The sequence below is a fragment of the Pyrgilauda ruficollis genome, unplaced genomic scaffold (assembly GCF_017590135.1).
Source record: "Pyrgilauda ruficollis isolate IOZ18807 unplaced genomic scaffold, ASM1759013v1 scaffold23, whole genome shotgun sequence".
Classification (NCBI taxonomy): Eukaryota; Metazoa; Chordata; class Aves; order Passeriformes; family Passeridae; genus Pyrgilauda; species Pyrgilauda ruficollis.
In genome coordinates, this window is record NW_024522539.1 from 9017653 (window position 1) to 9032637 (window position 14985).

The window sequence follows — 14985 nt, forward strand, 5'->3', positions numbered from 1 at the left end:
TGAAGTTCCCTGCATCAGGATTTGGGAGACTTGGTGTCAGCAGGGCTTGCTGGCTGGGGTGAGGAACCAGAAGGGTTCTAAAAGTGGGACTGCTATTGCATATCCCTGTCAAAGCTCACTTAAATACTGCCCGATATGGATGAGCAGAAGGAGAGATTGTGGTGTGGTTATCCACAGGAACCCAGCCTGGGAACCACTCAGGATTAGAAGCAAATCCCAGCAGTGTGCAGGGGAATGAGGATGTGAGTTATTTCCTCAGCACTGTGGGCTGTGAGCTGGGACCTCCAGCGATAACACCTGGCACATCTCATGCAGAAACTTGCCAACAGGAGTCATCAAAGCCTTTTCCCCTTCATTACTGAGCACATCTCTTGGTTGTATAAGATGGAGGGTTAGCAATGGCTACAGCAGAGAACAACTCAGAAATCAGTGAAGGTTTAGCATAGTCAGTAGTACCATCTCTGAGATAATGCTTTACTATCTGCAGCAGCCCCTATGGGCACAGGGGATCCTGGTTTTCATGAGCACTGCTTTTGCAGGGATATTTTCATCCTATTTATCCTAAGTGCTTTTGGAAATCTGGATCCTTTTCCTGCTGCTTAGATGGATCACTAGGGCATTTAAAGTAGAGATCAGATTGTATCAATCTGGTGAGGATGTTTTTTGTTTAGTGTTTGCTTTTGAAGAGGGAAGGAATTTCATGTCTTTTTGTGTGTCATAGGCTGCAAGTAGTGTTTAGCTGTTGGAGGGGGTTTGGGTTGCTTGTTGGCACTGAAAGTCGTTGTGGAACAACACCCTTTTTTCTGAGGCCAGTACTCACTGTTTATTCACTCATGTTTTATGGGTGCACAGTGGTAATGCAGAGATCAAACCAGAGCTGTATTAACTGATGTTGCATTAACAAATTAATATTAGTTGTTACATGATTTGCGCTCCTATATCCAGTCTCTTGTGGACAGGGGAGAAGTGAGAGACTGGAACAATGTGTTATGGGAAAATATCGTCACTTGCCGGGCGGTTATTTCCCTTTTTATACTGTTGCAGGGAAAAGCTGTTCTCATCAACACATGCCACATCCCAGCAGCTGTACTAGAAAAGAGGAGATTATTAAAACACCGCTGCTCTTACTGCCTCTTCAAAGTCCCCATGCTGGTGACCAGCCAGGCTGTGCAGCAATGCTGTCTGTATAATGTGCTCTCTTTCTCTGTACAGGGAGGTTTTCTGAGGTTTTTCCCCAAGCAGGTTCCTCGCTCAGTGCTCACATTGCACCACTGCAGTGCCCTGGGAAGTTCCTTCTCCTTTATTAATTGGGTCAGAATTTTTTGCATATCACTCTACCTTCAAATGAGGGAAGTTATAATCCCAAAGCAACATGAAGCTGAGAATTAAAGTACATTCTTTAATGAGCTGGTCTATCGGCCTGTGGGAAGTGCATCTCCTGGGAGCTGAGTCCAGAGCTGGCAGCAGGAGGTTTGGAGAGAGCAAAGCACATCCCTGGGCGAGAGAACAAAGCAGCAGATGTTGCTCTGAACTGGTTCTCCCCCCAAAGTTTCGATGTCGTGCCCCTCATACACCAGCTGGAATAATAAGCAACCCCCAAGAGATTTCTTCTCCTAGTGTGTTAAGAAAATCCATTCCTTGTAGCCTTGTGTTGGCTTCAGAGGACTGAAGTGCAGATTTTATCCCAAATTCCACTTATTTTTGCAGCTCAGTGTTTTGTGCATTCCTGAGTACTTGCAAGAGAGACTGTAAGAGAGAATAAATACAGACCCAGGGTTTCCTAGTGGATGTGTAAATTGACTCTTTTGAAGGAAAGAAGTGATAATTTGGTTGCAGTGAATCAAATGCTATGATTTAGGAAGCAGATCCCATGTCCATTTCATCAGCTGTGTTCTGCCCCAGATTTTCAGAAGTTTGAAAAATTTCACCTAATGTTTGACATTCCTTAAAGATTGAAGAACTGGAGGAACAGTGCAATGAAATAAATAAAGAAAAGGAAAGAAATGCACAGTTGAGTAGACGTCTCCAGGAACTGGAAACAGAACTTCAGGACAAAGAGCTGGTGAGTGCCCTGAATACAGAAATGGCATTTTCCTGTTTGAGTGGGACTGTCTGCTTCTCTCCTTGGGTGTAGATTTATGGAGTGGCTCACCTACCACCAGAAGCAGCCTGATGTCTTGGGGTGTTTCCTGTTTCTAGGTTTTCCATGTACAGTCCCTTGTTTGGTAGTGTTTCTCCATCCAAGTTTCATGATGTGTTGTGTGCTGTGGCTGCACGCTGTAATTTGGCAGGGGTTAGAAAAGGATGCTTTTATGTACACAACACTTGTCCTTGTAGAAGAGCCAGTGGTGAAACTTGGTGCCCAGTGCCAGACAGATGTGTGCTGAGAACAGATTCATTTGACTTTCCCCGTGCCAAAAATTCCTGTAGACATCAGGATTGTCATTAAAAAGACATAATTTAGAAAATAATTTGGCATTTGTGTAACAAGCCCTGTTTCTTTTCTGCATGGCTCATAGTTTGCAGCTTTGCTGGGTAATGGGCTCACTCTGATCTCAGGACTAATGCCAGGAGTGAGAAATTCAGATTCCTCTAGAGTACCCCAGTTTGTCATTTTTGACATTACAGGGTGTTAATTTTTCTAAGGAGGATGATGACTTGGAACCCCAGAACAGTGGGAAAATCCTGAGAAGCTCTTTTTTTTGCATTGTCACACTGACCAAATGCTGTGTGCTGGCTGAAGAGGAAAAGCAGTGCAGTAAACTTTGCCATGTGCCATTGCAGCATCTCTGTAATCTCTGGTGCTCTTATAAGCTCTGCTGTTAAGAGGTTGTGTGGTGGTGGAAGGAAATTGTTTAGGGAGATGGATTTTGATACACTGTTATAAATATAGTGGTTTCCAGCCCTTTATTTCAAAGGGAATTGTAATGCTGTCTTCCCAACCTTTCTGTGAGAATAGCATATAGAACAGCCCTTATTGTCTCCTAGAATTCTTCTCAAGATTCACATTTTTACTGTACCAAATGAACCAGAAAATTGATCGACTTGTGAATCTTACAAGCCTGTCTTCCATTTACACTGAAAATATACTAACTTGTTTTAAAAATTCGTGCTTACATCAGCATGTTCTCAATTAGCTCTAAACTACCTGTAAGTAGTCTTTCATGGTCTGGAATCCAAACCCACATGAAGTGTTCTCATGGCATTGCATGTAAGAGAAGCTGCTGATACCCTCTTCATGGAGGAGGTGCTTGTCCACCAAGTGGTTCCTCCACCAATTCCACGTCTCTCTGATTTTGAGACAAGGCTTCTGTGTGGAGCAGTGTCAAATGCTTTGCACAAGTCCAGATAGTCCAGGGGTACACCCTTGCATTCTCTGGAGATCATCACATGGCAAGTTTCTGGAGGAGGATCTTGCACTTTTTTTCAAGTCAAGTTGTCTTAGTTTCCAACAGAGACATGGATTCCTACTGTTGCTCTTTCCATTAACTGCCTTCATCAAGTCTGCTCAGTTTGGGTAGTGAGGCCAGAACCAAATACAGATTTTGGGGAAGGGGGAAGGTGTTGGTTCTCAGAGCTGTACCATGGAGGAAAGCCCATGACACCAGTGTTCTGTAATGATGTCTCTGTATGTGCAGCTGGTAAAGCCACTGGCCTTCTTTTTTTGCTGTTGTATGTCATTGAAATTGTCTAATATGCTCTTTGCTACCATCTATAAATTGCTTGTAGCATTACAGCCATTCAGATTTCTCTGGTATTTAATACATCTTTTGCGTAGTTACATGGTTTAGGTCAAGATTTTATTAATATAATTCATGGAATTCATGCAAGAGATGGGATTACATTGCCTGTTTTAGAAATGCAAAGTAAGAAATTCAGTGAAAAAATGTATTCTTGTAGAAAATTAGAAATTTTGGAATGCAGGCAGGTTATTTTGATTATTTTCAATCCAAATACTGTGCAGAATACAATAAAATATGCAAAGCCATTTCATCTTTTCAAATTTTCATTATGTTTTAAATTGAAGCTTGCACTAATATTTTTTCTTTTATGTTTTCAAAGGAACTGGAAGAGCTCCGAAAGCAGGGTGAAATTATACCAGAGCTAATGTCAGAATGTGAATCTGTATCTGAACAATTACAGGTACAGTTAGCAGTGAAATTAGTTTCAAAATAGTTGGTACCTTTCCTTGACTTTTTTTTTTCTGGTAGCTATATGCATTTCTCTATTCAGACTTCAGTGTTTCAAGCCAAGAGAGGTCCAGTTTGTAAAAACAAAAAATGCTAATTACATGCAAAATACACAGTGCCATTCCCAGCACAGGAGTGATGAAATAGCTCCACTGCAGAAACTGGTTTGCCTGGAATCATGTAGCATCCCTCTCCTGCAATTCCAGGCTGTCCTGTGTCCCATGTTTCTGCTGCTTTGGGCTCATGGAGCTGCACCACTGCCACGTGTGTCGAGCAGCTCCCCAAGACCTGGGGGTAACTGGGGGGGTAATTGCTGCAGTGGCAGCAGGGCAGGCTTTGGGAAAGAAGCAGATGAGCATAGCTGCTCAGCATCAGGGTAAAAGTTCACCTGGGGATGTGTCCCTGTGCTGTGACATCCCTTTCCAGCAGTGCTTGGGGGCCTTGCCCCAGGCAGCAGCTGGACTTTGGGCATCGCCTCCTCGAGTCGGATCTTGTGGAAATGCAGTAATTTAATACATGAAAAGAGAACAAAAATGAGCAGTCTTATCGATGAAGTAAAATCCAATCAATAAATAAGCCATCAGGCAAAGTAGAATTTTAAAAAAATACCAATAAATCCCAAAGTGCTGAATAAAGCAACTTTATTCCTCAGACAGTATTTCCTAAGTTTGTTTTCCAAGGTTAAACCACCGTAGATAATTCTGTATGTAATTGATGGCACAGTGTCTAATTCTGCAACCGTAGCAATGACACAAATGTATGCACAGTTCACTATTTAAATCCAGCTGAATTTGAAGATATCAACCAAATGACAAAGTCTGATGCAAAGCATCTTTTCCAGTTAATCTGTGTCCTTTCCTGCGTGGGTTTTTAATCTGACACACTCATGTCAGTTGCTCTCAGAGGTGCTTGTGTTAATCAGTTTACAGAAGTTGGAGCAAACTCTTACAGCCCAGCTGCCATTTGTTGCTTTAATTTATGAAATGCTGCTCATCCTTCTCTGTGATTCATCTTATTGTCTCTTTTGTCTTTAAGGCTGCTGAGAAAAAGAACAAAGATCTTGAAGAGAAAGTCAGAACGCTAAGGACAGAAGTTGAAGAGAACAAACATAGGCAGACCAACCTTAAAACTGAATTAAAGAATTTTTTAGATGTACTAGACGGGAAGATAGATGAATTACATGATTTTCGACAAGGACTGTCTAAACTTGGGGTTGACAATTAGATGGCAATAGATCTTTTTTGTAATCTAGGGTCTGGATGTTTGATGTTTTGTTGATCCCAAACGTGTGTTTTACAAAATATAACTAGAATGTTCCACTTGTTTGCATTGGTTTTGTACATAGAGGCTGAAAATTTGCTATGGGGTTTTTTTGGTGGGTTTCTTTTTTTTTTTTTGTTTCTTTGTTTATTTACCAAACCAATCATGCTGCTCACTGAATTCTGTTGCGATTAGAAACTTTCTCTATTGCTGCTCTGGCTTTGTGGGGTTGGGAACAGGTAGAGGGTTCTGTCTCAGGAATCTGGAACTAGATCTACCTTAAAATGAATATGCAGTTAGTTGTTGCAGGGAAATTTATATCTTTCTTAAGGGCTGTTGCAACCATAGAAACAGAAAAGAAGTAATTTTCTTGTCGGACTATCAGTACTCTTAGCAGAATTGACTTTATTCCGTGGTGGAGCAGAGAGATTAGCTGGAACCCCTGCAGTTTGTAAAATGTGCCTGTGATGAGCTGCAGTCAGGAGAATCACTTCTCACAGATACCAGTACCTTTAGGGACCATGTCAATCAGGCCAAATTCAGCCAAAAAAATGCAGTGGATTTCAGATAGCCTCTGATAGAGGTTTCATGTGCTTGCCTGGACCCATACAGCACAAAGTCAACAATGCAGAAATGAGTTTCAGCTCGTGAAGTCATGTGTCTCACCAGTCAGTGAGAACAGCTTCTCTTGCTTAGCAGCATCACCTCTCTCTGGCCTTCAGTTTTGGACCCATGTAGTTCCATCATTATGTGCATCTCTGAAAAATGCCCACCTGAGTCTGGGGACCAGATACTTGTTTTTAAAAGTGGTGTGTTGCTGGTTTGCAGGACTCATGCCCCTCTGCGTGCAGCTTGATTGTTGTTGATCTGCAGCAGTGGGGAAGGAGACGGATCTGAGAAGCATCATAAGGTTACTGGAAGGTGTTGCTCAGAAGCAAATTTCTGCCCAAGAGACTGGCAGGGCAGAAATTTGAGAAATTAAGATGCATGAGAAATTAAAATCCTTTCCTAGGATTTCTGCTTTCTCTGGCAGTAGGATAGGAATTAGTCACCAAGTTAGGTTGTACCAAAAAAACCCCCCTCAACCCAAGAGGCAGAAATGTTCTTTTATTCTTGAACTGATTATTCAGCAGCTCTAAGCGTGTGTTGAGAAATGCAAGGTCATACCCTGGCCTTCAGTGAGAAGGAAGTTCAGTTCATCACAGACAGGGATGTAAAAAGGGTGAGAGAGGAGAATCCAGTCCAAACCTGGCTCTTTCCCCCAGGACTTCCTTCAGCTTCTTTGTCTTCTTTCTCCATAACCTGTTTTGAGGGTGTTTAATTAATTAATTAATTAATTAATTCAGGAAAGTACTTCTGTGTACATGACATTGTAATTTGCTTGATTCAGACGACAGTTTGGCTAAGCACTGTTTTAGTGCTTGCCAGCAGGGACTGATATAAAATGGCCATGCTTTTCTTGGAATTTCAGGGCTTTTTCCTTTTTTTGGCACATCTTGATTATTAAAGTGACCTTTAAAAGAAAGGTGGGTTGCAGATGAAACATGCATTGAATATTTTTTTGCAGATGAATGTATAATCCCCGAGGTGGAGATAGGATCTGCAATTGTCCCTTGAATTTTCATTTCATCTGTTACTGTTACATTATCTTCATTGCCTGTTTTTTAGAATGGACTTCGAGTATTTTTGCTTTTACTCCTTTGAAACAATGGATGTAAAGCTAGGACATTTCATAAGCATTATGACCATTGACGTCTCTTTTTAAAAAAAAATATTTAGGCTGTTGATATTTAAAAATAAAAATAAAAATCAGGTACATAGCATGTAGGCGTGTGAAAATTAGACTTTGCCAGCATGGAAGATTCAACAGTTGTATAATGTGGGGTTAGATCAGACTTCTCAAAATTGAAAATGACGTCAGCAAATGTGTGGTCGTGCACAAGTAGTCTCCATTTTTAGTCTTTTTTATTTGATAGAAAGTCAGATATACACCATAATTTAGAAGGCAGCTCATCCTGCTTCTCCTCTCCTCCCATGCTGCTTTTTGGTCCCTGCATCAGCTGGGAGCCACAGGATAACACAACTAAGAGCTGCAAGCAATACTGGCAGTCAAGGCCTTGCTCCTCCCAGTGCTTCATTGCTTTTGCACCGAGGACTCTGCCCTATCTTCCTTTTACTGCTGAGTGATCAAAGGGCTTCTCTCTTTGTTTTAACATAAATTGTTTTTAAAATGATGCTGGGTAAAAGGATGCAAAAGACTCTGAAAAAATCAGATTATTTGGTTTAATCCAGATCTTTGTTTTCCACTTTAGGTCTATCTCAGATCCAGTTCATTAGGAATGTATTAAGCCACTCTTAAATTGCAAGAGAAGTGTTTCCATGGGATTGCATCAATTAAACAGATGGAGTTTGATGGCGGCACATTAAGCCAGTGCATAGCTGTGGCACAGGCAGTTGTTTCTGGGTGCTTAGTGCCCACCAGAGGAGCAATGGAGTGTCCTTAAAGAAATCCCTGCCCTGTCTCTTCTGTCTTGCCCCAGATGTATATATCTGTTTGTACCTGCTATTACTCTGATGTTGAGTTCTTAGGGATGCCTGTACACAGCTTTATGCTGTGGGAAATTCTGTCCTTCAAGCCTCCAAGGGCTTGTTTTAATTGCCTTCTTTCTTTTTCCTTCCCAACAGCATTAAGTTGAGAGCTTCTATGTATAATCACTTAAACTCCCCAAAACGCCATCTCTTTTAAGCTTTCCATCTCTTGTACTGGATTTTTCCTCTTCAAGAGAAAAAACAGAGTGGCAGTGCATGCTCTCAGGAGCGTTTGGGCACCAACTGCAGCTCCCTCTCTGGCCTGTCCCTGTCCCTGTGTCCACCCCAGGGGACTGATGGTGTCACACACTGCCTATTCCTTGGTGCTGTCTGGTGGCCCAGCACTAACCCGTGTGCCAAGCTGAGAGCCTCACACTGCTCCACTGAGACTCATCCCAGCACTGAAATGCCTCCTCTGTCCTGATGGGAGCACCAGGACAGCCAGCCTTCCCCCACCAAAATGCACACACCATCCTGTGGATGCACTGACCCCCCTTTTGTGCACAGCTGGAGTTTCACCTGTCCCTGTGGGCACCTGAGTTCAGCTGGCAGACACCTGCTTAGGGATGGCCCTAAATACTGCCAGGGCCAAGAAATACTCATCCCTGTCCAAGAGAAGATCTGCAGAGCTTGGTTTTACTTGTTACACGGTGCTGGGCTAATCCTGGTCTCCCCGTGCCTGTCAGCAATGCCTTGGTCAGTGCTCCACTTCCACCCAGCTGAGCACATTTACAGGGGGCTGTACCTCACCTTGGGTGACCATGAGTTCCCTTTCTGGACACAGGTTTCTCCCTCTGAGTGGTTTTTGTGGCAGGATCTCTCCTACCTCACTTACATGGTCTTTCCTTAACAAAGGACATGTGCTTGGCACTTCCCAGGTGGGTTTCTGTCAGCTGCACCCCCGCGGGTCCTGCCACACTCCCATCCTGCCTGCCTGGCAGCTTCAGCAAGAAAAATCTGTGCTGGCCTCCTGTGACACCAGGACAGAGTGTGACTTGCTGACCTCTGGGTGAGACGCTTCTTTGAGGTGGTGTTAGAGCTGCTGAATAATGCTAGGGTTTGAGGGGTTTTGACAAAATGAGAAATAAACAGGTATACCTCGTATTACATAAAAGCAAAAGTGACATAAAAAATTGATGGAGTTATTTTCAAGGGGAAAGAATATTCCATTAGATATGTCACATTTTGGAAAAATACCTTAGTCTCATATTAGGAATAAATTATTTCAAAATGAAAAAATGGAAATTTTTTGCACAGCTCAGAATAAAGAAGGTTAAACTTTTTGGGTTTTTATTACTTGGCTGAATCTTTCTTTGCCAATTCTGACTCAACTTCACAAGTAGTTCTGTTTGGCCTAGAAGTGCGTTTTCAGCAAATGCAGTACTTTGCAGTGTTCTGTCTACATCTAATTGGTGTCTCCTTTACTGAGTGAGCTCACTGGAAGAAAATTATCTTTTCTTTAAGAAGTTCAACACCACCTGTCATTTTCTGTATCCAAGCATTCAAAAGATGTACTTTCTTAAAACAGTTTTACACTGGGTTGATCTGTGGCCAGAAAACAAATTATTATTATTTGGACAATATTTTTTTTTCTGGACAAACACCTGATTCGGTTTTTATGTGAGTGATTTAGGGAGAACAATTTTTTATAGATGCTCATTGAATTAAGGTGAGCAGGAAGGGTTTCTGCTGTCCTGCCTGCTGTCCCTGCCACTGCCATTGTCTTACAAGGGTACCAGCCAAAGCACTTGTGGTGCTCAGGCACGGGCTCAGCTGCCCTGTCCAGTGATTGCTCCGTGGTTTGTTGGGCACAGGGAACACTGGCAGCAGAGCACAAATTGTCCAGAGACTTCTGCTCTCTTCTCTATGCTGTTATATTTTTTTTCCCAAGTGTTAATTTCTTTTCCTTATTAATTTTTTGCCACCTTTGGCTGCGTCATAAGTGACAGAAGGAAAATTCCCTGCTACTGTCACCAACTTGCTGTGGTGGGAGTTTCTCAGCTCTTCCTTAGGCTCTTCCAAAGAGTTATCTTGGCATCAAAGCATCGATGGTTTGTAAGGAATGTAGTGCTGTCTTCCTGAGCCTGTGGATTAACAAAGATAAAACCCCTGTCAGGGTGAAATGCCTCACTCAGCTCAACTTAGCCCAGTGCTAAATCTGAAGAGAAGAGGTGTAAGGGGAGGCTGCAGCAGCAGCAGCAATTTTTTTTTTTTTCCTATTTTTTCAGCAGAGATTTCAGTGAAAGATGCGCTCTGCCCATGAGCTTTCGATGGCCACACCGATCCACCAGCCCCACAACCTTTGTCCGGGCAGTCAGTTCTGGGCTTGTCATGCCTGTAAATATCAGAATTCCTCAGCATATCACACAGGGGTGGTGTCTGTGCAAGGACAATGTCCACACACAGAGCTGGGAGAGCACTGCAGCCACGGCTCTGCCTATGGGCAGCCACTTCCAGTGAAAAGTAGGAGAAGCTGTTCCTGCGCACAGGGCCTCAGCAGCAGCAGGGGCCTTGCAGAAGGGCAGGGCCTGCTCCCGGGGGCCTGAGGGGCAGCAAGGAGCCCCAGGCTGGGCCTGCAGGGTTGTGGGCGCAATTTAGCTATGGGAAGACAGAAAGCTACCCTAAGGTCATTTTTCTTTCCATGGATGGTGTTCAGCGAGCACCTGTGTGTCAGGAAAAGCAATCCACAGCCACAAGGTGGATCCAGGCGCACCTGAGGCAGGGAGCCCCAGCTGGCCCACGCAGCCTGGCCAGGGATGGATGCTGTGCCATGCCCCGGGAGCTGGGCAGGGCTTTAGGCTTTTAGGCTTCACTGGCATGAAGTTTGCATGTCTTAAATACCATGCTCTGCAGTAAAATGATAACTGAAATAGAGTCAGGAGTTGAATGATAAATGTGATGAAGGTGCTTCCCAAAGGAGGGCTCTCCTGCAGGCTGTGGGCAGAGCTGGTTGTTGATGTCCAGCCTTTGATTTTCTACTGTGTTTTACGCTAGCTCTTCTTCTTTCTTTTTTCCTTTTTCTTCTATTTTTTTTTTTTTTTTTTAAGCAAGTAGCCTGAACATACAATCTTCAGATGAAGGTGCCTATACTTCCAAAAATTTTATATGCACATTTTGAAAGTTAGTTAATTTAGTTACCTAATAATAATGGTACATACAAGGAAGGCACTTGAGAAAAATCTGTCTGCTATTGTATTTTTGTTTGGGTTGGGTTTGTTTGTTTTTTTAACACTGGTCAGCAATAATTATTTTAGCCATATACTAGCTAAAAAGACTGATAAGATTAGTGAACTAAGCTTCTAAGTTTGCAGGATTTTGATTAACCTGGGTACGTGATGAGGAAGCTATGCTCAGTTAAAGAGTATTTTGCAGCATTTAGATGTTTTCATTTAATTGCCTAATAGTGATCATGAACATAATATTCTATAAATCTCATCATGAATGACAAACAAAGCACATCGTTTTTAACATGAATATATCCCTTGTAGTTGAAAGTTCTGAGAGTGTACTAGTGTGGTCTGCTATACCAAAATATTTAGATTATTATGAGGTTTTAGTACTAAAGATAAACATACACCCTGTTTTTACTGTTTCAAGTAAAGTTTAGTGAATGACAATTTGTTGATATACAACTGTGGGAAAACACTGCAGTGCTCTAAATGTATATTTTTATTTGGGTTTATTATATTTAGTATATGTTTCAATGAAAACTGAAGTGTTTGCTACAGTTGGGTCATTGTAAAAACATCTCTTACCTCATTTTGTCTGCTGTAAAGAAATACTATCCTCTTTTTCTTTTTTTCAAATTGACCATAGACAGTCAATGTTAATATTTAGACTCCTAGTAGCAGTAAATGCTGGGTTTTATATCTATAAAATGAAAACTTGATTTTTTTCTTTATGAACTTATTATATAACTTTGTGATTTTTATCTGATTTTATTGTAACATAAAGTTGTTTTATGTAAAAATATATAGTTTAAGTAAAATCTCTTGTCTCATTGTCTTCATTGATTTCAGAAAATTAATATCTTTGAGGCTGCGAGTTGGAACTCAATGGAATGCTGTCCTTTGATCAGAAGAATGTGATTTTGGTCTATATGTATGGTATCAAGACTTGGAAACTTCAAGTCTTTTTCAAGTGGTGGAGCTTTAAAATGTTTGTCTTGCTTCACTTTGTTCCTTTAGCCCAGTCAGAGGGGGTGCAGGATCAGTGGTACTTACATGACTGGAAAAGTAGAATTTATAAATACTTGGAGATGAAATTTTGGATTTATTGAGTGCTGAGAGAAGCCTATTGTCAGGAGGCAGCTTTTTGTTGCCCTGTTTGGGGTATGCTCAGGACTGAAAACCCTCCTGTGATTGCTGTAACTGATGCAGCTGCCCCTGGTGGAGCTGAAGCTGGTGTTGTCTCTGGAGGAATCACCTAGGGCTCAGGATGACCCCTCTGTGCTGAAAGGAGGGATGTTTTGGCATCTCCTCATCAGCACAGAGCAGTTATGGGAGCCCTGGGGTGAGGCTGCTCTCCAAGGCTGCTCCAGGGGCACACAGCAGCACATCCCTGGAAGGGAACAGCCCTGGGGTCAGCACCGACACTGCATCGTGCTGCTGCTGAACACTGCTGTGCTCATCACACAGCAGCAGGGCTTCTGTCTCTGCCCCAGCCCAGGCTTCCCCAAAGGAAATAAGAGGGTGTGAGGACTGTAAAGTGGCTGTGGCTCGTTGTGCCTTTGTTACTCTGGGCTACAAGGCTGCAAATGTCAGCTTTGGGGTGAGCGAGAAACTCATCTGCCCCTGACCTTTAGTTCAGAGCTTTTCTACCAGGAGCCATCAATGGTTCTGACAAGCAGTACAGCAAATTCTTGCAGTCTCTGAATAACCAGGGACTACAAGCCAGCAGCTACAAAACCAGCTGATTGTGCATCACAGTAAAATGCAAGTAACAGTCTCTAATTCTTAGCAAAAAACACCTCCATTTATCTATTTGGATTTGCATAATTATGAGTGTTAGTACAACAGAGGTATCTGTGAGTACATCCCATCACCTACAATTATCAGAAGCAAGCCTCATTCTGCTCCTAGCAAGCTGGTGGTCCCACAGTGGACATTCCCACTCATCCATGTGGGCACTGGGCTGTGCACAGGGCAGTGCCTCTGCTGTGCACAGAGGCACCTGTTTGGTACAGCCACACCTGGCACTTCTGTATCCTGTCTGCCTCATTAAGCCCAGGGTACATTTTTAGCATCAGAAAGTCTCTGGATTGTGTGAAGGGCTGCCCCTTGCCGGCTGTTCATAGTGCAAGTGACATGGGGTTACAAAAGAAACAGCCTTGTCTGGGGTCTGTGGTGAGTGATGCTTCCAGCAGGAATATCTGCTGCTGCTGTCTGTGAACCTTTAATTTTCATATTTTACTGGATTCCTGTCAGAAGACTCGGGAGCCACCTCAATGGACTGTGTCAGACATTAAAAAGTGTTTTACCTGACTGTGGGCTGCTGAGCTGTGATGTGCCACCTCGGGATGTCTGATGGAAACATGAGGTGAACTTTAAATCAAATGTTTGACTCTAAATGAATGAACTACCCTTTAATATGTACTCCTTTTGGACACTTTGAATTCCAATTTTTTCATTGGAAAAGATAGGCCATAATTTCCTTCCTTTTGGAGGAAAAGCCCCAGCATGGCCCCATGGGGGAGGCCTGTGTAAAGGTAGTACAGGATGAGATCCCTAAGCAGGAGCAGGCTTGCTCTCTCCATAACATGTGTAGATGGTGACTAGGTTGAACTTACATAAAATTCCACATTATTCAGTCCCACACACTTTTAATTTCCCCTGCTTTTCATCTAAAGGCATGTCTGCACCAACAAGAGAAGAAAGGAAGATATGTTAATTATATATTATTAGCCGTCTCCCCACTTCCTAGAAGACTTGAGCATTTTTTCAAATTCACTGCATACATTTTCTTTTATTTCTTTTTTACTCCTGAAAAGTAGCCAAAATCTTGTATAAAATTTTAATTATTTACAACATTAAATATCCTTTACATAATCAGCATTGCCAACCAGAGCAGAAGAGCAGCATCAGTGAGACTAATACATAATGGGTTGTTCTCCTGAGAACAACTGAAATGTTAATGTTGGATACAAAAATGTGTCAGTAGCAGCTGAAAAAGCAAAGACAGGTGATGACAGGAGCTCGGCCTGACCTGCAGTGGTGGTGCAGCCCTGCTTCAGCCACCGAACCCACTGGAGCAAAGTCCAACCATCCTTCAAAACCAGGAAAAAAATGCCCTGCCAGGTGCACTGCCAGGTTTGATTTCAGCGAGCAAGGCTAAAAATGGCCATCCAAAGGCTCGTGAGGCAGCTCTGCGAGGCTGTGCCAGACCCTGCCACACAGCTTTCCACTTTGTCATTAACAGTGTCAGGGCAGCACTGCCATGGAGCTGTTCAGGCTGGGGAGATCTGAGACCTGGTGAATTTTAAAAGCATAGCTAACCTTTGCACGGCAAACATTCCGATCCTCTTGCAATAATGCATTGCTAGGAACATGTAACAGATCACTGCAGCTGAGTGGTGCTTAACCCTGACCTCTGCCTCTGGATTTTTCAAAGATTGTGCTATGAAATTCCCTTTGGGTCTCAAAACTTTTCCTGAACATTGAACATATTTCAATAACTTCAGAAATATTAGATCTTCTCGGAAGCACTGTCTGCAATGAAATGATCTCTAGACAGAAAACAGCATGTTGAAAATCAGAGATTTTTGTGAGTCAACATGAGGCCCAGCTTCTGCTTTTGAGGCTGTATTCCAGTTGTACTGGCACAGCAGCAAGATACATCTTACTGAATAAATCATGCTCTAGCAGAGCTTTGGAGACCTACTATTCTCCACCAAAAAATGGATCTCTTCATAAATTCCTGCCCTCCTGTGTAGCAGTGGTTGTACCCA

General features: G+C 42.7%; 1 protein-coding gene across 4 annotated transcripts in view; it reads left to right on the forward strand.

Moving 5' to 3' along the window:
* Positions 1–12027, forward strand: part of HOMER2 (homer scaffold protein 2) — a 60024-nt gene extending 47997 nt beyond the window's left edge. For all 4 annotated transcript variants that reach the window (XM_041468913.1, XM_041468915.1, XM_041468914.1 and 1 more), the window contains 3 exons: positions 1952–2062; positions 4063–4143; positions 5226–12027. In XM_041468913.1, coding sequence (XP_041324847.1) covers positions 1952–2062; positions 4063–4143; positions 5226–5414 — 381 coding nt within the window. In that variant the 3' untranslated portion in view covers positions 5415–12027. The remainder of the gene's footprint in view (positions 1–1951; positions 2063–4062; positions 4144–5225) is intronic.
* The last annotated feature ends 2958 nt before the right edge of the window (positions 12028–14985 follow it).